The following is a 25,579-nucleotide window of genomic DNA, read 5'->3' as shown; positions in this document are numbered from 1 at the left end:
ACTTGAATAACCACAACGGAAGGTAAAATAGAACGAAGGGGGAGCCGTTACAGAGGAATACCTCTATTATTAATACTAATTGTTAATTCTCTCTCGACAACACGGACTCTTCTTTGAAAAAAGGAACAGCCATTGTGATTTCATCTTTTTTTAGGTAGATATAAATTTTTTTATAGTTTTATTTCAGAATTTATATTATGTGGCCGAGTAGAATAGCTTATTCCCGTTAGCGACTGGCAGGAATAGCTTATTCCGGTTAGCAGCTGGCAGGAATAACCCATTCCCGTTAGTGGCTGGCGGGGATAGACAATTCCAGTTAGTGGCTGGCAGGAATAACCCATTCCCGTTAGCGACTGGCAGGAATAACCTATTCCTGTTAGCAGCTGGCAGGAATAACCCATTCCCGTTAGTGGCTGGCAGGAATAACCCATTCCCGTTAGTGGCTGGCGGGGATGACAATTCCAGTTAGCGACTGACAGGAATAACTTATTCCGGTTAGCAGCTGGCAGGAATAACCCATTCCCGTTAGTGGCTGGCAGGAATAACCCATTCCCGTTAGTGGCTGGCGGGGATAGACAATTCCAGTTGGCGGCTGGCAGGAATAATCTATTCCAGTTAGCAGCTGGCAGGAATAGCCTATTCCAGGTAGTGACCAGCAGGAATAGCCTATTCCAGTTAGCAACTGGCAGTAATAATCTATTCGGTTAGCAGCTGACAGGAATAACCTATTCCAGTTGGCAGGTGGCAGGAATAACCCATTCCGGTTAGCAACTGGCAGGAATAATCTATTCCAGTTAGCAGCTGGCAGGAATAGCCTATTCCAGGTAGTCACCTGCAGGAATAACCTATTCCCGTTAGCGACTGGCAGGAATAACCTATTCCAGTTAGCGAGTGGCAGGAATAGTTTATTCCCGTTAGCGACTGGCAGGAATAACCTATTCCAGTTAGCGAGTGGCAGGAATAGCCTATTCCAGTTAGCAACTGGCAGGAATATCCCCTTCCAGTCAGTGACTGGTGGGCTAGGAATAGCCTATTCCAATTAGTGGCTGGCAGGAATAGCCTATTCCGGTGGTAGAACTAAGGGGTTGCTCTGCATTGGGTATTACCTCGGAAATTGACTTTTCCAATGATATTTTTGTTGCTTATTAACAATTTACCGTTAATTTTTGGTTTGTCGACTGGAATTAACCTGTAATTAACATCAGAACTGATAGGTTTTTGTATGCTGGGCATCTTGGAATGCGCAGTGTTAGTTTTCATTTTCTGTTAAAACTTTGAAGAAACTTGTAAAATGTTTCCTTGTTCCCACTGGGAGGTTGGATTCAAACCATTTAAGAATTCCCTTCTTTGTCCTTAACACTGGAATAGCAAGTCTATTAACTGAAGTCTGAGTATATGGGAGGGATGTAGAACTGGAGAGAGCCCAGAAAACCCGGGAACTTTGCCTGGGAAACTTGCGAAGTTTTTAATAGGTAATCATTATCTGACTCTGATATCATAGAAATAAAAATCACAGAAGCGTATGTATGATGACATGCGCCTAACTCTTCATATACGTCTTCAAAACAGTATCGGTATATTTAGAAGATGTTTGAAATCTTCAGACTTTTATATGTAAATATGTAACTTAATATTCACAACCCCCTCATACTCCTAGGGTCTGCACCTCATGCTCGTTCGCTTGTGGCCCAGTCCAAGGGGAATCCGAGCGTTGGAGAGGTTGGTCAGCCTGTGCCCTCCAGCAATGGCAGCCTGGCCCCGTAGGGGGGTAGTGCACCTCATGCGGTCATTGTAGGCATTACTTAAGGCTCCTAGCTGCAACCTCTTTCATTCCTTTCACTGTACTGTACCTACATTCATATTCTCTTTCTTATGTATCTCTTTCCACCTCTCCTGTCAGTTGTTTCTTAGTGCAACTGCTTTGAGGTTTTCCTCCTGTTACACCTTTCAACCTTTCTACTCTTTAATTTACCCCAGTGCTGAATGACCTCATGGGTCCCAGCACCCTTTAGCTTAAATTTTATCTTCCACGACAGCCTGGGTGTGCGTGCAGAGATCTTCCCTGGGGGTCTGCACACAGATGACCCCCATGTGTGTTCGTGGTCTGTCACCCCTGCTCTTGTTTTGCCAGCTGCTGCTGGGTATGACCTTGTAATCTCTTGACAATACTTGCCTTTCAGGTTGATTGACACTGGAAAGTTATCCTCATGTATATGTCGTTTTGTTTCTAAATGAGACCTGAATTGGTCTTGTAGCATAACAAAGTAGAATATGACTTATCACAGTTATGGGTCTGAGATGCACAGGATTCACAAAGGATTAACATTAAAGCTGTGACTTAAGATAAATTAACATAAATCCTCTTCAGAATAACTGATTAAGGGTAAAAAAAAATAACCAAAAAGGTGGTCAATAAAATTCTATTGACCCAACAAATGAACAGTTAGCTGTTCATGTTTACTACAGCAAATTAAGATGCACACCAGAGGGATAAGTAATTCAAAATAAGGATAATTACCACCACCAAATGATAAAAAAAAGAGAAAATAATTAGGTTGAAGATCAGGATATTTTAATGACTCAGAATGATTACGAAGCTTATGGCAACAATGTATTGGGAACAGTACTGCTTTGTTATTCAAATTTCATGTGTACAGCAAATGACCAATTTTCACACCTAAGGACCTGGATACATATTTAGAGTGGTGAAAATTTGTACTCTTCTCCTTCAGGAACATGTTTGGAGATTGCTATTTCTGCAGATCATGCTAATTAAAGTAATGGGTTGATTTTGAAACAAACCCTCAAAGCGTCAGTCTGTCATTGCAGGCTGAAGGTCCTTTTCTTGAGTTGCAGCCAGTATCATTAACCCATTGGAATCATGTCTGGAAAAGTAATCAAGTTGATTGCAAATGGTGTCAGATCTTTTTGTAAATGACCTCAGCAGATACTTCAGAGTTAGGCCTTCTGATGATTATCAAAGCTTTATAAGTAACAAGGACCTTATACAATTGCCTGCAGTTGAATACTTTTGAATACTTTCCAGATATCCCACAGCCAATAGTGGTTTCCTATAATTCCTAGCCGAAGCTAAGCTGTACATTACATTTAATGTTATTTTTAAGAGATTTATTAGGAAATGTATAGTTTGAAAATACAGCGTAGCAAGATTATCATAAAGATGTAGCTGATGAGTTGAGTTTTTGTGACTTTGCGTTACTGTTTTATATGTTGTGATCTGTTGCTAGCAATAATGTTCTGATTATTTTTTCTTTTGTAGGTAGTTTATCGTCTATTACTACTGTCTTCATCAAATGAAATCAACGAACAGTATTCGTGAGACTTATTAAGGAATCTTGCACCGCAAATACAGTGAGTCATTTATCTGGTTGGTTTGTTAAGTGAGCAATTTAGCACTGATAAAGTCATTTGTTTACCCATTCTCAAGAAATTCCTGAGGACAGGCAGTGTGTTCATACAATACACAAATCAAAATGTCACATATTGTGCTTTGACTGAAAGTTGTCCATTGCAAACAAACCCAGTAAAAAGAAGTTCTTGCTTCCACAGAAGGGGATAGATCCTTCTCAAGTTAATAAGAGCCACATATTCTTAACGTACTCTATATAAAGTGTCAGTTGATACTTCCGTATGCAGTATGTTATGATTATTCAGTCCTTTATCATTCTTGGGGAGTTTTGCCCCTTCCTCTTCTTTGATTCTTTGGTGTAACTTTGTGATCACCATGAAGCCGTTTTACTTCCACTTCCTTTCACAGTGTTGTGTATTTTATTCATGATTATCATTTCTTGTTGCTTGTTCTATGGTCACCAGTTATTCTTCTGTCTTTTAATTGGTCGCATTACAAAGATATATTCAGTGATTGTCCAACTTTTAATCAGTGATGTATGTCTAGTATTGGAAAATCATTGAGAGGAATTTTGTCATATCTTCACTATTTTCATATTATCCAACTATTCAATTTTGAAGAGTTGATGTATATTAGATAAGCTCTGCAGTTATTGAGAACAGACCCTTTTGTCCAGCCCACTGAGAGTTAAGAATGTTAGCATAATGATCTGGTCAAACTGTGTACTAATGCAGTAATAGTAGTAATTTCATGTCATTTGATTATCTGTAACTGCATGAAATAAACAGTCATGTTTTATTTCTTGAGAAGACTTTTGAGTAAGTAAATTAGGCAGACCTATGCAGGGAAAACTGCGACATCGAAAGGTTGTAATTGTTAAACAGAAATAAGCAATTGATTGATGTGGATTAGGTTTTCAGAATCAGGCAGCTGCCAGTTTCTCAGCCTTGAGGTTGGAGACAGTAGATTCGACATGATGACTTATATCTCGTAGTTTCATTGGACCTAAGGATGCAGACGTACAGCCTAGCCCATCCACCATCAGGGAGGGACTTCCAATCTGTTTTTGTTGGAAAGGTCCTCGAAACATCTCAGGTGGTTTGGAAAGGCAGGAACTATGAGAATTTAGGATGATTGACTCGTAATGGAGGCGACAGCAACTGAGTCACTGATGTTTCCTCACCAGCTTGGAAATTTGGGGCCTGTTCCTTTTTGGATAACCACATGCATGAGGAGAGATCTCCCTGGATACAGATCTGCTCACAACATATCTGCATCTCAAAATAAGCTTGGCTGACTTCAATGACTTGAGTGGGTTGCATTGCTTTATTCCTGGTGTACCTGTACAAGTGCAGTGTGCCTTAATTTGGTAGTCTTCTGTTGATGATGACATCCTCAAGAAAATGATTATTTTCTCATGGTGTGGTTATTCACAGCTCATTTTACTGGTCTTCAGTAGGATTGCCAGATGTATTTTGACTTTGGAACTGAGACTTAAAAACGAGGATTAGCCAAGGCATCGTCACAGCTTCCCCCGTCATCTCTGCTTCAATCTCAGCTACAGTGATGAGGAGGACATAATACGTGGTTTGATTTTTAGTTTTCAGTACTGCGTATGCAAGATTGTATACCTATCCTTACCTGTTGACAGAACATGGAGGAATAGGCCTCGAGTTCAGTCTCCTATCAACTAATGAGAAGACATATGAGAATGACAACTTTGTTTAGAACCTTCTTTACTTCAGTCACTGTTCATCACTTGTCGATTGTTTTACCAGGGGCTTCAGTCCTAACAGTAATTATGATATACCAATAAGAAGAGGATAAGTTTCTGTTTTCCAATGCATATTCATACTCCTTCACAATTTGCTAGTCCTCAGAGCTATAGTTGTCACTTGGTAGTTGGTTTGTTCCTGAACAATTCCAATATGTGATCACTATAAATGTTTTGCTGGGATGACTTTGGGTCCGTCAGCTGCTTTAGTAAATCCGTTTTAGTTTCTTAGAACTTTGGTTCTTGCTATGTTATAGTTTCCACTATACCTTCACAAATGGTCAGGGAATTTCAGCAATCGTCCTCCCACCTAACTAGTGATTCAGGCATTTAAATGATGCATGGAACTGTTGCAAACTAACAGTGTTTTTGTAACGTAAAACAAGATTTTGCATACGACCCCATTAATTATATATGTAATACCTTCCTCCCAACTACATTACTCTTGAAGTTGCTTCCTCTGGCTACATGGAATTTGAAATGCTTGTTGAATGCAGACCCGACTCTCCAGGTAGCACTAATGTTGCAAGGATGCCCACCTCTTTTTGCAAGCTAAGGACTGTGAATCTGGGGATCTTGGAAGACTACGATGGAGGCATATACGTGATTGATTGACATGTATGAAAAACTAGTTTAATTTTATAAAACTTGGTTTCACAGTTTGATGTATTTGAGGGGGATAAATCAATACAGTAAATATATATGTCAGTGACTTCAAATTTTGGTTTAATGCTCAAAGAACATGCCATAATATATTTGTAAATATTTCATGAATATACTTATTAGTAATTTATCACTGTGCCTTTCCTTTAGTCAGAGTTAGAAAATATTCATAGAATTTAAAATAATGGCTTACCAATCCAGTGTATCTCTCCAAGTACTTTCACAAGCCTCAGTACCTACTGCTTGAAATTATGAATGACTTTTGATTATAAGGATGAAGACTTAAGAATTTGCTAAGCTATGATTTGTTCCTTATGGTTCTCTGAGCAATTAATTGAGATTGAGTTCTGTAACCTCAGTTATGTACAGTACATCAACTTGATGATATTTGATTATTTGGGCTGATTTTATTCATATTAATTTCCCTGTGACTGATTGATTGAATATCGAATAAATGTGAAATGTGGACTTTGAAGAATGTTGACTTTTACACAAATTCAGATGTTGAATCCTGAGAGTGGACTTGTACTCAGACACAGATAGTATGGGCTCAGCATTAGCCTTGGCCACGAATGATATAGGTTTGAGATCTTCAAATTATACTGTTGTATGTCCTTGCAAATCACAAACCATAATATGACGTATTCCACATAGAACTAGGCCCATTGCACCAACCTGCCTTGTTGAACAGAACACTCCCACTTGGCGTCTACTCTGATTTTGTTGTGCTACTCCAAAAACTAAACATCTCAGCTTGTTGCTCTCACACTGACCTGTTGCGAAAGTAATGTTGTTCCAGTTTTGTGTTATTCCAATTTCTTTGTGGATTGTCTCTCTCTCTGGGACTGGAATAAGTAACCACCCATCAAATATTTGTTAAGGACAGACATTGTTTTTTTTCTTAATGTTATTCATTTCCATAAGTTTTTGATTTTATGAGTATAGTAATTTTATATTCTACTTTATTGGGGTTTGTACTGGATGTGTACTAAACTCTTGCTTTGTCAAGGGGATTCTTGGTCTTGGTGATTTAATAATTGTTTGCGTGAAAGTGATTTGATTAATAATTCTAGCATACTTTTTCTGTGGTGGAGTTCTCCTATGGTTGCTGCAAATTTTTATGGTTCATGTTAAAAAAAAAAAGGGTAAAATACGTGCATATGGTCGTAATGGGAGCAGAGTGTGAGATTGATTGTAGCAGTGGGAATTGTTTTTCACTTAGTTAAGCCCCTGGGCTATTTTTTATTTTTGACTCACTATGTCAGGGATTGCCATGCAGTTTCTACAGGGTCCTCAAATCTTTGCTGGAGGAAGACCCCTTTATTCTGTGTTCATCATTTCTCAAACAATAGTGCTTTTCTAAAAGGACTTGTAAAGTGTATGAGAGGTGGAAAATAGACCACTGGTTTGACTTTCGCTCAGAAGATAGCCTATAAATTTCATGCCCCAGAAGCCATGCAAAAATCAACAATAGACTTTTTAGTGCGTGACCTTTCCACCTGGCTTCTCCCTCTCATTCATTGTCTGTGAAGGAACGTATTTTTTCAGACAGTCCCTTGGCACTCAGTGTGAAGCAGTCGGAATACTCGACCCTTCAGCTTCAGTTATCATGTCAATGGCTTGATTGTAATCCATGTTTGCTAATCTTCTGTGCTTTCCAAAGACTCTTCATGTTAGTTGGCTTAAGCATCTGACTCTCCTGTGGCTTATCACTGGCAGTCGTCAGGTTTTTTTCTCATGTGCTGCATGAGAGAGGCTAGTGTGTAAATCCTTTTGTGATGGCAGGTGGATGTCCTGACTTCCATAGAAAGATAGGACATGGGAAGGAGTCGTATGCCTCTGATCTGTTAAGCAAAAGGTTACTCAACAGCCAGATGTCTGGGCTAAGAGGCAATGTGAACTCCTGTCTACATTGTGTGTTGAAGGAAGGCAAAGAACCTGTAATTGTCGGAGACAACAAAGCTTACGTGAGCCACCAAGCTTTGCTTGTTGTCAGTTCCTCTCTCCCCTTGTGAGAGAGAGGAAGGGACTTGCTTTTATTAAGGAGTTTCTATTGTGTAGGAATAATCAAATGTAGCAAAATAGAATGGGAGCTCACTCATCTGTACGTAACCATTTCCAGCACATTATGGATCAGATCTCTCCAGTGCCCACCAATAGAGGAGAAAAAGAAAGAGAAAGGAATAAGACCAGTCATCCCATTCGCTCTCACTTTCATAACCATCATCTTAGGTAAGATACAAACTGTCTCGCTAGGGGCATTTGATGAAGTACAGAACTTGTTGAGCAGCCACCGGACCCAAGGAAAAAGTGTCCAAGGACCTGTGGGCAACGTCCCGCAGATAGAAGGATGTGAAGGTGGTTTGGCGAAGCCATATACCGGCCTTCAAAGCCCTGTGAACCGACAAATTTCTCTTTGAAAGCGATGGAAGGGCCTAGGTCCCTAACAGCATGTGTCCTTGCATGCACTGTATTGGCGTCTAAATGTAAAGAAGCACTGTAAGCTTGTCTAATCACTTCAGATAGCCAAAAGGAGATGGTGTTCTTGGACACTTCTTTCTCGCTCAGGCGTGTGCCAACAAAAAGTCCTCGACACTCAGGCCTGAGATGACGAGTCCTTTTTTAGATAGCTACACAACACCCCAACAGGACATAAAAGTAATTCATCTGGGTTGTTACCAACAAAATCTCCAAGGGAGTGGATCGAGAAAGACTTGAATCTGTCATCTTGAACCGAGGGATTTTGAGTCTTGGCTACGAATTCCGGGATAAGTTCGAAGGCTAAGGAGCCCAGCCCCTAGGTGTGTAACATTAAAAGAGTCCATGAAGTTCACCAACTTTCTTTGATGAAGCCAAGGCCAGTAAGAAAACCGTTTTGAGGGTTAAAATCCTGTCTGATGAACCCTGTAAGGGTTCAAGTGAGACTGGTAAGCACCAGGGTTAAGTCCCAGTTAGGAGGGTTAAGATCTCTTGGGGAACAGGACTACTCAAAACTTTTGAGAAGTGTAGAGATTTTCCCATGAAGAGGAAAGGTCTACACCCTTCGAACGCAGAACCAGTCCTAGTGCAGCTCTATAGCCCTTGATGACTGTCACAAAAAAAGTTTCTCCCTATGGAGAAAAATGAGGAAGTCCACTACTTGTTGAATAGAAGTTCTGACCGGAGAGAAACCCCATTGACGACACCAATCACAGTAGACAGCCCATTTTCCTTGCTATACGGCTGTAGATGATCTTCTGAGATAACCAGACATCTCTGTCACTGCTCTGTGAGAAAGGCCTGTTGCTCATAGGAAACACTGGATAGTCTCCAGCTGTGAAGAGATAGGGTACCCTACCGATCTGTGAAACCTCGCGATGTGTGGTTGGCAAAGAAGGTTGTGCCAGAGGGAATCTCCCTCGGTGCCTCGGTCAGCAAAGCTAGGAGATCAGGATACCATTCTGCATGTGGCCACAAGGGAGCCACTAGGGTCACCCTGAGGTTCTGAGAAATCATCGCTCTCTTGATTACTTGACGGATTAGGCAGAGGGGGGGGAAAGGTGTAAGCGTCTAGGTTGTCCCAAGGGTGTTGCAGGGCGTCTTCTGCCATGGCCCAGGGGTGTAGAATGACCAAACAAAATACCTCTAGTTTTTTTTATCATGTTGCAAAAAGGTCTACTGTTGGCCTTCCCCACGGATGAAAAAGCCTCTCTGCTACCTCCTGATGTAGTGACCACTCTGTCCCCAGCACTTGACCCCAATGACTCAGCTTGTCTGCCACAATGTCCCTCTTGCCTAGAATGTATCTGGCTGAGAGATCCACTGAGTGACTGACCACCCACTGGTGCAATTGAACTGTCAGTTTGTGAAGTTGATGGGACACTAGCCCCCACTGTTTGTTGATATAAGCTACCACTGTACTGTAGTGTTGTTGGAATGCCCTGTCACCTTTTCTTGAAATTTTTGAATTGCTAGGAAGGCTGCTCTCAGCTTTCTTAATGTAGTTTCCATCACTGATGTAAATTTGTATGAATATTGGTCATGGTCGTGTGCGTCTCATATTCAGTAGTGTTTTCACTGTTATGCAACTATTAATTAAAAACTCTTTAATTGAGCATTATGGTTTGATTTAAATGCTTTTGTACAGTTGCACCTGTACTGCACTATTTATTCCGACTGATCTTGAATTTCTTTCTCTTATTTCAGGTTGTTCGTCGCTGAAAGACAACCTCCAGTTTTTAAAATCAGGGCGCTGAAAATTTCTGAAGATTGTGATGTGCATTTTTGTTGATTGTTCGTGTAAGTTAACATTTCCAGTTGAGTTACAGAGGACAGGGAATTATTGTACCATTCCTTAGTCAGTTCTAAAATGATACCCATTGCTGAATATAAGTTGTTTGGGATCAGCAATGAAATGTCACCGTACTTAAGAAATAGCTGTTAAAATTCAGTGTAGTATTTTTGGTCTCGGATTCAGTTAAATATAGTTTCACAATGTAAAAAAGTATTTTCAGGTATGTTAGAGCAGTTTTACCCATCATTCTTGCATGCCACAAGGTATACAATGAAAAATTCCACCATTTGAATTGTAATGTAATTCTTTTTGTGTGGAATATATTTGTTGTTCATCGCACATTAACTCTGCAGTCGAGATGAACTCAGAACTTTCATCGGGGGTTCTTGGAAAAAGGGAAGTTGAAGATCCACTATCACTGTGGTCGTCTGAAGACTCTGTAGACATTCCTGTGAAAAGTGAAGTTGATGATTCATTACCTCTGTCTCAGTCGGAACTTGCCTCAGAAGTTCCTATGAAAAGTGAGATTGAAGATCCACTATCATTGTCTCAGTCGGAACTTACCTCAGAAGTTCCTATGAAAAGTGAAATTGATGATCCATTGTCAGTGTCTCCTGTAAATTATGAAAAGGATTTGGTTAAGGAAATCAGTACTGGGAATCATGAGGTAAGGGAGAGGCACTTTACCAACAGTGATAGTGTTGTACCTGTATATCTTTTTCATCACGAGCTTGGCACTCCTTACAGGTGCGTGGAATGTGGGGAAGCATTTTCTCAGAGAATGTCCCTCACAGTGCACATGAGAATGCACAATGGAGGGAACCCGTTCAGATGCAGTGAATGCGGGGAGTCATTTTCTCAGAAGAGTCGTCTCACAACACACACGAGGATTCACACGGGAGAAAAGCCGTTTGAGTGTGACATGTGCGGCAAAGCCTTCTCTCAGAAGAGCCACCATACATCGCACATGAGAATTCACAGGGGAGAAAAGCCGTTCCAGTGTGGTGAATGTGACAAGGGCTTTTCTCAGAAGAATGCTCTCACAGTGCACATGCGAATCCATACTGGGGAAAAGCCATTCACATGCAGCGTATGTGGGAAAGCGTTTCATCTGAAGAATTCCCTCGCAATGCACATGAGAATTCACACTAGGGAGAACCCGTTTGCGTGCAGCGAATGTGGGAAGTCGTTTTACATGAGGGTCAACCTCACGAGGCACTTGAAGAGTCACACTGGGGAGAAGCCATTTACGTGCAGCGAATGCGGAAAAACATTTACCCAGAAGAGTCATCTCACGAGTCATATGAACAGGCACACCGAAGAAAAGCTGTTTGATTGCAACGTCTGTGGGAAAGGCTTCTTGCAGAAGAGCGACCTGTCAAAACACTTGAAGTTTCACAGTGCCAAGAGGCTCTTCCGGTGCGCCGAATGTGGCAAAGCGTTTTCTCACAAGAGTGACTTTGTAAAGCATGCGAGAGTCCACAACGGAGAGAGACCATTCATGTGCAGTGAGTGTGGGAAAGTGTTCTCTCAGAACGGTCATCTCACAACGCACATGAGGAGCCACGTGGGAGAAAAACCTTTCAAGTGCGCTGACTGTGGTAAAGCATTCACTCGGAAAAGTAACCTCATAAGTCACATGAACAGTCATGCTGGTTAGGAGTTCAAAGATAGTGATTGTGAGAAGACTTTTGATTAAAAAAAAGGGATTCCATAAAACTCATGAGAAATTTGGGTTTCATGAAAAGACAGGACTTTGGCATTTTGTAATGAATGAAATATTTTGTGATAAAACAACTGGTGATTTGTATAGATTTTTTCACATTTGCTTTACTACTTCAAATCATTTTACAGATGAGGCCGGTTCTAGAGGTTCATAAATCTGGCAACAGTGGTTGGTGAAAGGTAACTTTTCTCGCCAAATGTGAATATTCTTAAACCCTCTTAGCAGATTCCCCAAAACTTGAATTTGTCATCTGATCATTGTCAGGTTTCTCTCTCTCTGTTCATTCTTTATAAAATGCACTTAATTTGTTGCTTTGTGCATCCACAACACTCAAGTCTTTGAAGGAGAAAGATCTTTTATTCTGCATTTGTTGTTCTTCAAACAACAGTACTTGTCTTAAAAGACTTGCAAAGTGTATGACAGGTGGAATATAGACCACTGGTTTCACTTTTGCTTTGAAGAGAGCTTCTAAATGTCGTGCTTCAGAAGCCACGCAGGAATTTTCAGTGTACGACCTTTCCACGGCTTCTCCCTCTCTCGTGGTCTGTGAAGGAACGTGTTTTATCAGACAGTCCCTTGGCACCCATTTTGAAGCAACTGGGTCACTCAATCCTTCAGCTTTAGTTTTCATGTCAGTGGCTTGATTCTACTCCATGTGTGCTAATCTGTGCTTTCTTTCCAAAGAGACTTATTCAGAGCGTATTATGAGGCAAGTAAAAGCATCTGAGAATCTCTCCCTGTGGCTAACCCACTATATGTCAGTCGTCAGGTTATCTCTGCGTGAGAGAGACTAGTGTGTTCACGTCAAAGATCATTTGTTCGACCCGGAAACGAACAACCCCGGCATGACCAAGGGATCTTGTGCCGTAAACTATTACAGTAAATCCTCTTCATCTCGTTTATTTAGAGGAATTTGATGCTATTAATCTTTACAGGGTAGGCTAAATATATATTAAGCACACCCCAGGCCAGGCAAACTTTATGGTTGGCCAATTTAAGAAGAAAACATCAGTTGAAAGAGGAAGGTATGCAAGTACACATGGTGTAAGAAAAGAAATTCTAGAAATTTTTCCCTACCTTCCACGGGAAGCTGAAAGGACTATTTACAATCCATGTTTAGATCCTCTTTTTCAAGACACTTCTAAAAGTATGCTAATTTTACTAAGTTATACGTGTTTTTTCTAATAATTTATTTTATTTTATTTTGTATAATTATAATTACAGCTCACTCAACATCATAACAAATAAGAACTAAAATCAGTAACAGATTCTGAGTATATTTATTGTAAAATATTTACGAGATTTACTGAGATGGGGAGATGCAGTACCTCTTTGTGAGGTATACATGTTTTTTCTAATATTTCTTTGCATGTTACTTTGAAAATTACAATTATATCTGAACTACTATTGTAAAAGATAATAACTAAAACCAAATTTATGAGGAAATAAAAAAAAAATGTCCTGGAGCTATGAAATCTCAAGGCAGGTGGTTCCATCTCCTGTACTGAGCTAATACAGTTGCCATAAGTCATTTACGGCCCATTGAAGTACTATGAACATTTTTCCCACTAATTTCATCCAAACCGTATGGAGCACAATATTAATCCTCGTAAGAGTTATCCCGGCGTTCACTCAAAACCTGTTATAGTTCCTCATGTGATCATGCCTGTCCAGTAAGGGTTAAATATCCTGAGAATCACTGCAGATTGATTCAGACCCGTTGCTTTTTTAAGGTATTTTTACTTTGCCAAAAATTAGGACCACTAATTTTCATGGCAGAGTGGACAGCTAAATCAGGGTGTTGGTTAGTGACCTTTTGGCTCTCTGGATCCCCTGCTTTATAAACTTGCACTCGATAAATTATAAATATTCTTTTATATCTAACTTAGTAAATTTATCTTCCCTCTTTAGACATTAGTTTTCCAGTCAAGAGTAAATAATACCTTGAAGTTGTAACAAAATCCAAATAATTTAACTGAATCTGATCGAGAGTAAGAGTTTAACTAAGCAGACTGTCTTCAAGCATCTAGATTTCTACATGTAAAGGTTTGAGGCAGGAGATATAGTGTTCATCCCACTTGAAACATCCTTAGGTCAAGCAGCAGGTTTTCTTTGACAAGTTGGCATTTTGCTGAATGTCATCCACGCTACCTTCTACACCAACTAGCGTGTGAGTCTTCATTGAGATTACAGGTGCAGCTGTTGTGTTGCTGATATTACAGAGAAGCTTCTGAGCTGTAAACCAGCAGTACTGGTGTAATTTAATTTGAGTCATTTTAATCTGGAACTTAAGGAACTTTCGATAGAGATTCACACAACAGAGTCACACAATAGAATGAGTTGTGCCACTGGGATTTCCAGTACAAAACTGATAAACACATGAGTACTTATCACTTGGTTTGTATTGAAAAACATTTTTTTTTATGATGGATTTGTAAGTTTTTGCATCCAGTTGGTTGTGCCCAAGCCCGAGCCAGTCGCAAATCCAGGAGACACTGTAGAGTTATATCATTTGAGTTGTATAGATTAATGAGTTTCAGTTTATTATTTTCTTCATTTACTTCAGCTGCCTTCAAAGCTTTAGAATTTCCTTCTTTCCTGTAATTTTCCTGATCCTGTAACGACCTTTTTTCCTTGAAGAGGGCATTGTGGCTATTACAATTAACATATGTATCTGGTAAAAAGTGACCAGTAGACTCTATACGTGTGTGATTAATCTCCATTCTTTGTCCCGTTTTTTCAGGCCTTGGCTGGAAAAGAACACAGGGATTCCTGTCTCAATGACCTTTACTCTTGAAAAAGTGTTTGTAAAGTCAGACTTGAGGTAATTATCTTGGGTTTATAGTGTCAACTGGGCTCTTATAGGCACCAGATGAGTTGGAAGACAGACCAACACCTGAAGTGGCAGAATTGAATAGAGGCCCTTTGCTTCGAGCAGTTTAAGGGAACGATGTTTAAGCGTTACCGTTTATTCATTAATCTGCAGCAGATAATTCAGTGAGATTCCTTTCCTGGTCTTGGCCAGTTGGAATTTGCCCTCCCCCTAATTGGTTCCAATTAGACACTCTAATACTCAGCCCGTTGAGGCTGACCTTATCTGATCTTACTCTGATTGGCCAGTTGGACTTTGCCCTCCCCAAATACTTGTGCCTTCAAGAGCTAGTTTAAGCCAAAATTCTAACGCCGCACTCTATAAACACAGCCTCTCGAGCGCGAGTGTCCTGTCAGTCTCCTAGCGTTAATACGCCAACACGAAACAATGGAAGTGACAAAAGCAAGCAGGTCAGAACATACGAAAGGACAGCGAAAAGAAACCGCTACGCAAAGAAAGCGCCGACTGCAGAAGGCGAGGCAGAAGTACCGGGAAAAGCGAGCAGCCGAAACAGACCTAGAAAAGCGCCAGAGACTGGAGCAACGTCGCACACGCCTGCTAAACGAGACATCAGAGCAACGTAAAACTCGATTGGAAGTCCAGCGTGTGCGACAGGCACAATCCAGAGCTGAGAAGATGGCCAAGCAACGCGAAGCTCGACTGGAAGTCGACCGTGCACAGCAAGCACAGTCCAGGCGTGGAGGTCGACTGGAAGCCCGTGGTTGCAGTGCACAGAGAGTCCCAGAACTGATTGGTCTCACCACCACCGTCGAGAATGCGATCAATAAATTCTGCGGTCGAACATGTGAAATCTGCAACAAACGCTGTAATCCAAAGCAGATTTACACAGTCAAATACAACGTTGCGGCATTATCGTATCTACCGCCTTCATTATCAGCCAAGCCATCACTGTTGCTTTGCTATCACTGCAGAAAACACACCATGAGCAGTAAAAGAGAAGGACCATCAAATGCATACTGGAACAATTTGGATCCAGGTATAATTCCCGAAGAGATCCTCATCCTGTCGGGAGTTCCTATGAAAAGTGAAGTTGAAGATCCGTTATCATTGTCTCAGTCGGACCTTACCTCAGAAGTTCCTGTGGAAAGTGAAACTGAAGATCCATTATCACAGTGGTCGTCTGAAGATTCTGTAGACATTCTTGTGAAAAGTGAAGTTGACGATTCATTACCCCTGGCTCATTCGGAACTTACCTCAGAAGTCCCTGTGAAAAGTGAAACTGGGGATCCACTACCAATGTCTCCTGTCAATTCTGAAAAGGGTCGGGTTAAGGAAATCGGTCCTGGAAATCGTGTGGTAAGAGAGGTGCAGGTTAGTAACAGCAATCATGCTGTGTATGTTTTTCATCATGGACTTGGCACTCCTTCAAGGTGTGTGGGTGAACCTGGCACGCCTTACAAGTGCATGGAATGTGGAGAAGCATTTTCTCAGAAAATGTCCCTCACATTGCACATGAGAAATCACAATGGAGGGAACCCGTTGAGGTGCAGTGAGTGCGGGGAGTCGTTTTCTCATAAGAGTCATCTCACAACACACATGAGAATCCACTATGGAGAAAATCCGTTGGAACCCGGCACTCCTTATAGGTGCGTGGAATGTGGGGAAGCATTTTCTCAGAAACTGTCCCTGAAAATGCACATGATAATTCATAAAGGAGGGAACCTGTTCAAATGCAGTGAATGCGGGGAGTCGTTTTCTCAGAAGAGCAGTCTCACAACTCACATGAGGATTCACTGTGGAGAAAATCCGTTCGTGTGCGATGTATGCGGCAAAGACTTTTCCCAGCAGAGGATCCGTGATACGTCGCGGAACAGAATTCACAGGGGAGAGAAGGCGTTCAAGTGCGGTGAATGTGAAAAGGGCCTTTCTCAGTCTGACCTTACGTCGGAAGTTCCCCTGAAAAGTGAAGTTGACAGTTCATTATCAGTGTCTCAGTCGGAACTTACCTCAGAAGCTCCTGTGAAAAGTGAGATTGAAGATCCATTATCAGTGTGTCAGTCGGACCTTACCTCAGAAGTTCCTGTGAAAAGTGAGATTGAAGATCCATTATCAGTGTGTCAGTCGGACCTTACCTCAGACATCCTTGTGACAAGTGGAAATGAAGATCCACTATCAGTGTCCCCTGTCAATTCTGAAAAGGATCGGGTTAAGGAAACCAGTACTGGGAATCATATGGTAAGAGAGGTGCAGGTTAGTAACAGCAATCATGCTGTATATGTTTTTCATCATGAACTTGGCACTCCTTCAAGGTGTGTGGGTGAACCTGGCACTCCTTACAAGTGCATGGAATGTGGGGAAGCCTTTTCTCAAAAAATGTCCCTCACATTGCACATGAGAAATCACAATGGAGGGAACCCGTTCAGATGCAGTGAATGCGGAGAGTCATTTTCTCAGAAGAGTCGTCTGACAACTCACATGAGGATTCACTATGGAGAAAATCCGTTTGTGTGCGATGTGTGTGGCAAAGATTTTTCCCAGCAGAGGATCCATGATACATCGCAGAACAGAATTCACAGGGGAGAAAAGGCGTTCAAGTGCGGCGAATGTGAAAGGGGCTTTTCTCAGTCTGACCTTACATCAGAAGTTCCTGTGAAAAGTGAAGGTGACGATTCATTACCCATGTCTCAGTCGGAACTTACCTCAGAAGTTCCTGTGAAAAGTGAAATTGATGATCCATTATCAGTGTGTCAGTCGGAACTTACCTCAGAAGTTCCTGTAAAAAGTGAAATTGAAGATCCACTATCAGTGTGTCAGTCGGAACTTAACTCAGTTCCTGTGAAAAATGAAATTGAAGATCCACTATCAGTGTGTCAGTCGCAACTTACCTCAGAAGTCCGTGTGAAAAGTGAAATTGAAGATCCACTATCAGTGTGTCAGTTGCAACTTGCCTCAGAAGTTCCTGTGAAGAGTGAAATTGAAGATCCATTATCAGTGTGTCAATCGGAACTTATCTCAGAAGTTCCCGTGAAAGGTGAAATTGAAGATCCATTATCAGTGTGTCAGTCTGAACTTATCTCAGAAGTTCCCGTGAAAAGTGAAATGGAAGATCCATTATCGGTGTGTCAGTCGGAACTTATCTCAGAAGTTCCCGTGAAAAGTGAAAATGAAGATCCATTATCAGTGTGTCAGTCGGAACTTACCTCAGAAGTTCGTGTAAAAAGTGAAATCGAAGATCTGTCGTCAATGTCACCTGTCACTTATGAAAAGGATTTGGTTAAGGAGATCAGTACTGGGAATCATGTGGTAAGAGACGTGCAAGTTAGCAACAGTAATCATGCTGTATATGTTTTTCATCATGAACTGGGCACTCCTTCAAGATGTGTGGGTGAACCTGGCACGCCTTACAAGTGCATGGAATGTGGGGAAGCATTTTCTCATAAAATGTCCCTCACAATGCACATGAGAATGCACAATGGAGGGAACCCGTTCAGATGCAGTGAATGCGGGGAATCATTTTCTCAGAAGAGTCGTCTCACAACACACATGAGGATTCACTATGGAGAAAATCCGTTTGTGTGCGATGTATGTGGCAAGGACTTTTCCCAGCAGAGGATCCGTGATACATCGCAGAACAGAATTCACAGGGGAGAGAAGGCGTTCAGGTGCGGTGAATGTGAAAAGGTCTTTTCTCAGAGGAGATAGCCCATTTACACACAGTGAATATTGGAGGTCATTTTCTCAGAAGAGTCATCTCACAAGACACAAAGATTCGCACTTGAGAAAAGCCTTTCGGGTGTGATGTATGTGGGAAGTCATTTTCACATGAATACAGTCATGCTGGTGAGAAGTTCAAAGATAGTGATTGTGAGAAGGCAGTTTGTTAAGTGGTTTCATAAGGCTCATGAGAAGTCTGGGTCTCATAAAAAGAAAAGACTTTGACTTTGGTGATAAAACCTCTTGTGATTTGTATAGATTTTTTCACATTTGCTTTACTACTACAAACCATTTTACAGATGAGCATGTTTTAGTGGTTCATAAATCTGGCAACAGTGGTTGGTGAGAGTAACCAAAAGCAACATTCAACAAATCTCTCTCTCTCTCTCTCTCTCTCTCTCTCTCTCTCTCTCTCTCTCTCTCTCTCTCTCTCTCTCTCTCTCTCCTTGAATTTTCTTGCCAGATGTGAATATTCTTAAACCTTCTTAGCAGATTCCCCAAAACTTGAATTTGTCATCTGATCATTGTCAGATTTCCCTCTCTCTGTCCAGTCTTTATAAAATCACTTAATTTGTGGCTTTGTGCATCCACAACACTCATAAAACTCCTACTCGTATTTACACTTTACTTGAAAAATTGACCAAACTTACATTTTCACTTCATTTCCATTGTTTATTGACATTTTGTTTTTCAACAAACTTTTTAAAATAACTTTTTGGCTTCTCTAATCCTAAATTTTAATTCCATGTCAAGGTGCATATTTGATGTGTTTTGGCTATCCATGTAGCAAAATTGGAGTTATATAACTCACGGCTAACATATTCCTTGGTCATTAACATATTTTCTATTCGTCTTTGTAATTTTTTTCCTCACTAGCCCTATTCACCTATGTGGTAGCCTACCAGCTTTTCTGCTGAATCAGGAACCAGTACAGTGTTGTCTGCACACAACACATCTTCTGCCTTCCTCAGTATAAATTCACCATACCATTTCAACCCCTCACATTCATTTGGCTCCTCTTCAGTCTGTACCGTTCCCCTTTGAGTCCAATGAAAGTATTTTTACCTCTCAGCACTTGTATCATTTGTTTAAAATCCAAATTGCCAACAAGTAGATGAGAAGACCAGTTAGTTGTATCCATTCTCCCTCACTCTCTTGCACGTGCATTCCCTTGGAACCTTTGGATCAATTTGTTTTTTACAGTCTTTGACGTGAGGCAGAAATGTTTATATCTGTAAAACAATTACTGGTACATTACAGAGGCATCTTCAGTCAAATAGCATAGTGCAGCTCTTTTGTAATTTGTTATCAGTGATTGAATCTCATTAATGCTTCAAAAATAAAAAAGAAAAACAAGATCGTGGTTACTCTTTAAGAATACTGATACCAGAAAGAGTAACTTTTCTGAAATGAAATTCAGTGTTGGCACTGTAGTTTGGTAAAGTACCATCACATTGACTCAAGAAGATATGACTGTAAGGTTATCATTAAGAATAACCTGTTAGCCTTCAAGGATACCAAATTTTTTTAGTGAAATGATTTATTGGTCACTCATACCAGAAATGAGTCGGTTCATCTTTCCATTTTGCCCACGAACTCTGTATGAAAACCCAGCTTCCAGAATATCTTCCCCATTTCAAATTGTGGTTGATGGTTTGGGAAGAAACATGACAGTTCAGAGCTGTGCAAAGATGTCACTAACTCCACTAGATCTCACTACTGACTGACCTCTGTTCCTGCTCCAGCCTATTTGCATCGAATCTCTGTTTGTTGCCGTCCTTTTTCAGATGATTATGAAGAGTTGTCTTCCATTCTCGAATGAGCATGAAGAGTTGTCTTCCTTATTCAGATGATTATGAAAAGTTGTCTTCCTCTTTCAAATGATTATGAAGAGTTGTCTTTCTTATTCAGATGATTATGAAGAGTTGTCTTCCTTTTTCAACTGATTATGAAGAGTTGTCTTCATTTTTCAAATGATTATGAAGAGTTGTCTCCTTTTTCAGATGATTATGAAGAGTTGTCTTCCATTCTCAAATGACTATGAAGAGTTGTCTTCCTTTTTCAAATGACTATGAAGAGTTGTCTTCCTTTTTCAACTGATTATGAAGAGTTGTCTTCCTTTTTTAAATGACTATGAAGAGTTGTCTTCCTTTTTCAAATGATTATAAAGAGTTGTCTTCCTTTTTCAAACTGATTATGAAGAGTTGTCTTCCTTTTTCAAATGATTATAAAGAGTTGTCTTCCTTTTTCAAATGATTATGAAGAGTTGTCTTCCTTTTTCAAATGATTATAAAGAGTTGTCTTCCTTTTTCAACTGATTATGAAGAATTGTGTTCCTTTTTCAAATGACTATGAAGAGTTGTCTTCCTTTTTCAAATGACTATGAAGAGTTGTCTTCCTTTTTCAACTGATTATGAAGAGTTGTCTTCCTTCCTTTTTCAACTGATTATGAAGAGTTGTCTTCCTTTTTCAAATGACTATGAAGAGTTGTCTTCCTTTTCAAATGACTATGAAGAGTTGTCTTCCTTTTCAACTGATTATGAAGAGTTGTCTTCCTTTTTCAAATGATTATAAAGAGTTGTCTTCCTTTTTCAACTGATTATGAAGAGTTGTCTTCCTTTTCAAATGATTATAAAGAGTTGTCTTCCTTTTTCAACTGATTATGATTTCCTTTTCCAAATGACTATGAAGTTGTCTTCCTTTTTCAAATGGTTATGAAGAGTTGTCTTCCTTTTTCAAATGACTATGAAGAGTTGTCTTCCTTTTTCAAATGATTATAAAGAGTTGTCTTCCTTTTTCAAATGATTATGAAGAGTTGTCTTCCTTTTTAAATGATTATGAAGACTTGTCTTCCTTTTTAAATGATTATGAAGACTTGTCTTCCCGTTTCAAATGGCTATGAAGAGTTGTCTTCCTTTTTCAACTGATTATGAAGAGTTGTCTTCCTTTTTCAACTGATTATGAAGAGTTGTCTTCCTTTTTCAAATGATTATGAAGAGTTGCCTTCCTTTTTCAACTGATTATGAAGAATTGTGTTCCTTTTTCAATTGATTATGAAGAGTTGTCTTCCTTTTTTAAATGATTGTGAAGGGAGCATGTACATCACTTCATGCAAAGGACAGTCTTACTAAAGTTAAAAGCTTGTAACTTTTATTCTGTATCCACATCAGACATATTTAAGCAAATAATTGTGTTGGGGCATTAAAGCACGTATCTGTACCTTCAGCTACATGTCATTAATGCTTTTCAAACCTGAAAAACTCCCTTACCAGCCAGCCTTACCAATTGTGATCTGTTTGCCAGTCTTGAGACAGTGGTGCAAAGCATGCAGCCTAGTTTCTGAAGGATCTTAGCATCCCCTTGTGTGGCGTTGATAATCCTGACCAACTTTGATACTGCATTTTTCTTACCTGGTGATATAGCACCTTTTCATGTGCATTCTGATCCCACCTAAGCAGATATGTGGCTGTAGGAAAGCAACAGTGATTACTCTGTACAAATTCATAGTTTTGAAGCTAATTTTTATGCCTTGTACAAAGAACCCATTGCCTTATGATAACGTCCATCCTTTGTGAAGTATTTTCCAGCCTGCCAGTTCTGGAGACGAAGATATTAAACTGTAGTCATATTTTGTAATGTTTTTATGACTGTACCCTTTAGTTATAGCAGGTTCATCTGATGTTTCCAGTATTATATAGATACATTTTAAGTATTAAACTGTAGCATGGCAGTGTTTTGTATCTGTTAGCTTGTTTGTACAGTATTCAGACTTATTTTGTAGCGTTTTTACCCATGTACTCTTCAATTATAGCAGGTATTGGTTTATCTGATGTTTCCTGTGTTATATAGATATATTTTGAAATTCTGAATAAATGCTTTTTATAACCACGTCCCAATTTCATTTCAGCGGTTGAGCCTTCACACTTTTCCAATTGAAACATTTTTGTCAGAATGGTTTGTGGATAATATTTTGTATACTGGAGACTCTGGGAATTGACAAATATATAGAAGAAAATATGGGTAGCTGAGTTTGCATTGCCCATTGAATGACATAGTTCAGTGGTGTACAGAAGTATTAGCAGTAAGCACCATAATCCTGTACAGTACTGAGTGGCATATGCCCCCCAAAAAAAAAAAATGAAACTGTAAAACCCAAGAATAAATACTAAACCAAGTACAGAAAATTAAAATTTTGAAGGATGACAAATACAACCCCAGCAATAATAAGATAAATGATAGAATATTAGCTTTTGTAAACCATAAAATGATGACCACTTTTCCATAAGACATTTAGTTATTACATAATCCACTGGAATGTAATTATGACCCAGTTGCATTATGTTGACAACAGGCAAGGTGTAAGTGTGAGGACGTTGCGTATGTTGCAAACATTTTGAAATGCAAAGGAGAGTCTCCCTGTAAAGGGGTCAGTGCACTCTGGGGATTACTTGAGGTTTTTTGTTCCATCTCACTTTCCTCTCCCAACAATTGATTGATAGTGCAACTGCTTTGAGGTTTTCCTCCTGTTACACCTGTCAGACCTTTCACTGTCAATTTCTGTATCAGCGCTGAATTATCTCTTAGGTCTCAGTGCTTGGCCTAAATTCTATTATTAATCAATTCATTGCAGAGAACCAGAATTGCTACAACGCATAAAATTGGAGGGTTTTTCCATAATTCTTATGAATGAAATACGTATTTGGTTTGTAAACAACGGTTTCCATGGCAACGACAGTGGCCCAATCAAAACGAATTATGCTTGTTTTGGCAGCCAATCAGAAGACAGTATTTAGCTGCCATTGTTGCCATAACGTTATGTAATGTGTATGAAGAGCAGACGACTTTTAGCAGTACGAAGAAACCTTTGAGGAAATATTTGAAATATGGTCTTCACAAAATCTTTGCCTAATCTTTCAATAAAATAACGACAATGTACGTAGCGGCTTTAATTTGGTTTAAAGGAGATTTTATTGTTTGTTATTTTTGTGTAAGAATTAAATAGTTTTTCATTTCAGCCACGAAACAACCAATCAGATTCCAGCACCAGTCATTGTTGACAGCCAATCGAAACGCAGAATATATTTCCCGTCAAAAACTAACGGCACTTTGAGAGATCTTCTGACTTATACGTTGCTGTTTGGCGAAAAATGAAAAGTTGCGAAAATTTGAACCCTTTTTTAAAAATTTTTTTCTTTTTCACTAATTTCTTCAGGTTTATGTGGATCATTTGAACTTTAGAGGCCTATTTTAATTGTTAGTTACTTATCAAACAATTAATAAAATAATGAGTAAAACGAAATATTTGGTTTTACGTCCTAACTTTAATTAAATAATAAAAATTTCTCACACATCGTTTTTATTTTAGATGACTTTTTATTCTTTGTAAAAATTTGAATTTAAATTATATATATATATATATATATATATATATATATATATATATATATATATATATATATATATACACAGTATATCTCCACTATAGTAATTAATATTTAAAGTTAAGTATACCTTAGTTTTACCAGACCACTGAGCTGATTAACAGCTCTCCTAGGGCTGGCCCGAAGCATTAGACTTATTTTTACGTGGCTAAGAACCAATTGGTTACCTAGCAATGGGGCCTACAGCTTATTGTGGAATCCGAACCACATTATAGCGAGAAATGAATTTCTATCACCAGAAATAAATTCCTCTAATTCTTCATTAGCCGGCCGGAGACTCGAACTCGGGCCTGGCGAGTGCTAGCCAACAACTGTACCGACTCGCCCAACAAAGAACTAATTAATATTTAGAGAACACCATCATACATAATATATAAAAATACTCTTGAGTTCTTTGTATTGCATAGAGTATGTGTGAGGACCCTTCATATACTGCAAACTTTTGCAATGCAACAAATGTGGTTTGCAGTCATTGCACGAACTTGTAATAATAAAGGCTTTTCATTTATTACCTACTTTAACTGTGCAAGAGAAACTGTGGTATGTTGCAATATCATTACAGAGCATCAAAATTACTTTAATTTTCTAAAATGCATTGCAAAAGGACTCTAAAAGGATTAAAGGAAAAATTATTTTAAAAAGTCAATTTAGGTTGGCAGTCGTCTTTTTTCCAAACAGCAACGCATAAAGTGAGAGGTACTCATGAAATACTGTTAATTTAGGCGGGAAACAAATACTGTGTTCTCATTGGTCAATGAAAATCACTCAAACTCTAATTCTGATTGGTTGTCGCATAGTTGTTACCGTGGTAACCGCTGTTAACAAACAGCACTGGATCCATTACAAGGAAAAACTATTTTATTATTAGAATAGAAAATTGTAATAATTATTTTATAAGTATAACTGATGAATTCGAGTATATTGATTTCATTTTTAATAATAAAATAAATCTGCATATTACCAGTTTTAAAACTTTTCGTTAACAAGTTATTGAGCAAGTTTTGGCAACACTGCTAAACGTCGTCTGCTGTTCAGATACGTTGCCAGAAACTGTGAAACAAACAATTTTCCTTTAAATAAGTTAGTATTCTTACAAAGTCATTTTAATTGCGAGCAATGTCATAGCTATCTTAATTTCATGTCAAGTTTATTGTAAACACGTCAGGTCATTGTCTGTCTCATATTATTATTATTAAAAAAAACTAGTAACATTCCACTACTCTTACGAAATAGTTGCCAAATGTCACTGTACGTTGCTTTCTTGGGTTTTATTCATTCATGTTGTGGCCGCCAATTTTTACACATGAAGAGTAAGAAACACAGTCCGTTTTGAAAGACTGTTTAATACTTTGCATAAATGGCATTTGATATTCAAATGAATTGAAATTATGTTTATTACTTGCCAAATGTTTTCTTTATGTGATTATATACAATTTTCTAGGTGGGGGCCAATAGCTTCATCAGTTCCTCAAAGGGGTCCCTTACGCAAAAACAGTTCAAAATCCACTGCTCTAGATGCTCAAATGCATTATGTACCCACCCATTCATTTTCCTGCTTACACCATGCACTTAATTCCACCTTTTTGTTGTCATCCAGCCTCTTCCACCACTGACCCATACAGAAGTTGACAGAATGAAGGCACAGTGGTCCTAACTTCAGAATGGTAGGGTCGAGACTTACCAGCTCAACCCCCTCTTACTCTACCACCATTTCTGACAAGCACTGGGTACACCAGCGAGTCTATAGCACCACTAAATCGAAGAATGACGAAATCAAAGAGGAAC

At 39.3% G+C, this 25,579-nt stretch overlaps 2 protein-coding genes across 2 annotated transcripts; both read left to right on the top strand.

Annotated features, from left to right (window-relative positions):
• The first annotated feature begins 87 nt into the window (after positions 1 to 87).
• LOC136856424 (zinc finger protein 420-like) lies at positions 88 to 20,779 on the top strand. The gene is made up of 4 exons (XM_067134287.1): positions 88 to 154; positions 3,281 to 3,372; positions 9,993 to 10,085; positions 14,550 to 20,779. The coding sequence occupies exon 4, from the start codon at positions 15,066 to 15,068 to the stop codon at positions 18,339 to 18,341; it is 3,276 nt and encodes a 1,091-aa protein (XP_066990388.1). The 5' UTR covers positions 88 to 154; positions 3,281 to 3,372; positions 9,993 to 10,085; positions 14,550 to 15,065; the 3' UTR covers positions 18,342 to 20,779.
• Positions 10,439 to 11,740, top strand: LOC136856260 (gastrula zinc finger protein XlCGF57.1-like). Its single transcript, XM_067133954.1, has one exon. The coding sequence runs from the start codon at positions 10,439 to 10,441 to the stop codon at positions 11,738 to 11,740; it is 1,302 nt and encodes a 433-aa protein (XP_066990055.1).
• Positions 20,780 to 25,579: the final 4,800 nt, after the last annotated feature.

This window comes from Macrobrachium rosenbergii, chromosome 35 (assembly GCF_040412425.1).
Source record: "Macrobrachium rosenbergii isolate ZJJX-2024 chromosome 35, ASM4041242v1, whole genome shotgun sequence".
Taxonomy (NCBI): Eukaryota; Metazoa; Arthropoda; class Malacostraca; order Decapoda; family Palaemonidae; genus Macrobrachium; species Macrobrachium rosenbergii.
Note: the sequence above shows the minus strand (reverse complement) of the source record. Positions and strands in the feature narration are given on the sequence as shown.

What these genes read in the sequence shown, in the direction of transcription:
- LOC136856260 (XM_067133954.1), top strand. Translation starts at nt 10,439, where the DNA reads ATGAACTCAGAACTTTCATCGGGGGTTCTTGGAAAAAGGGAAGTTGAA.
- LOC136856424 (XM_067134287.1), top strand. Translation starts at nt 15,066, where the DNA reads ATGGAAGTGACAAAAGCAAGCAGGTCAGAACATACGAAAGGACAGCGA.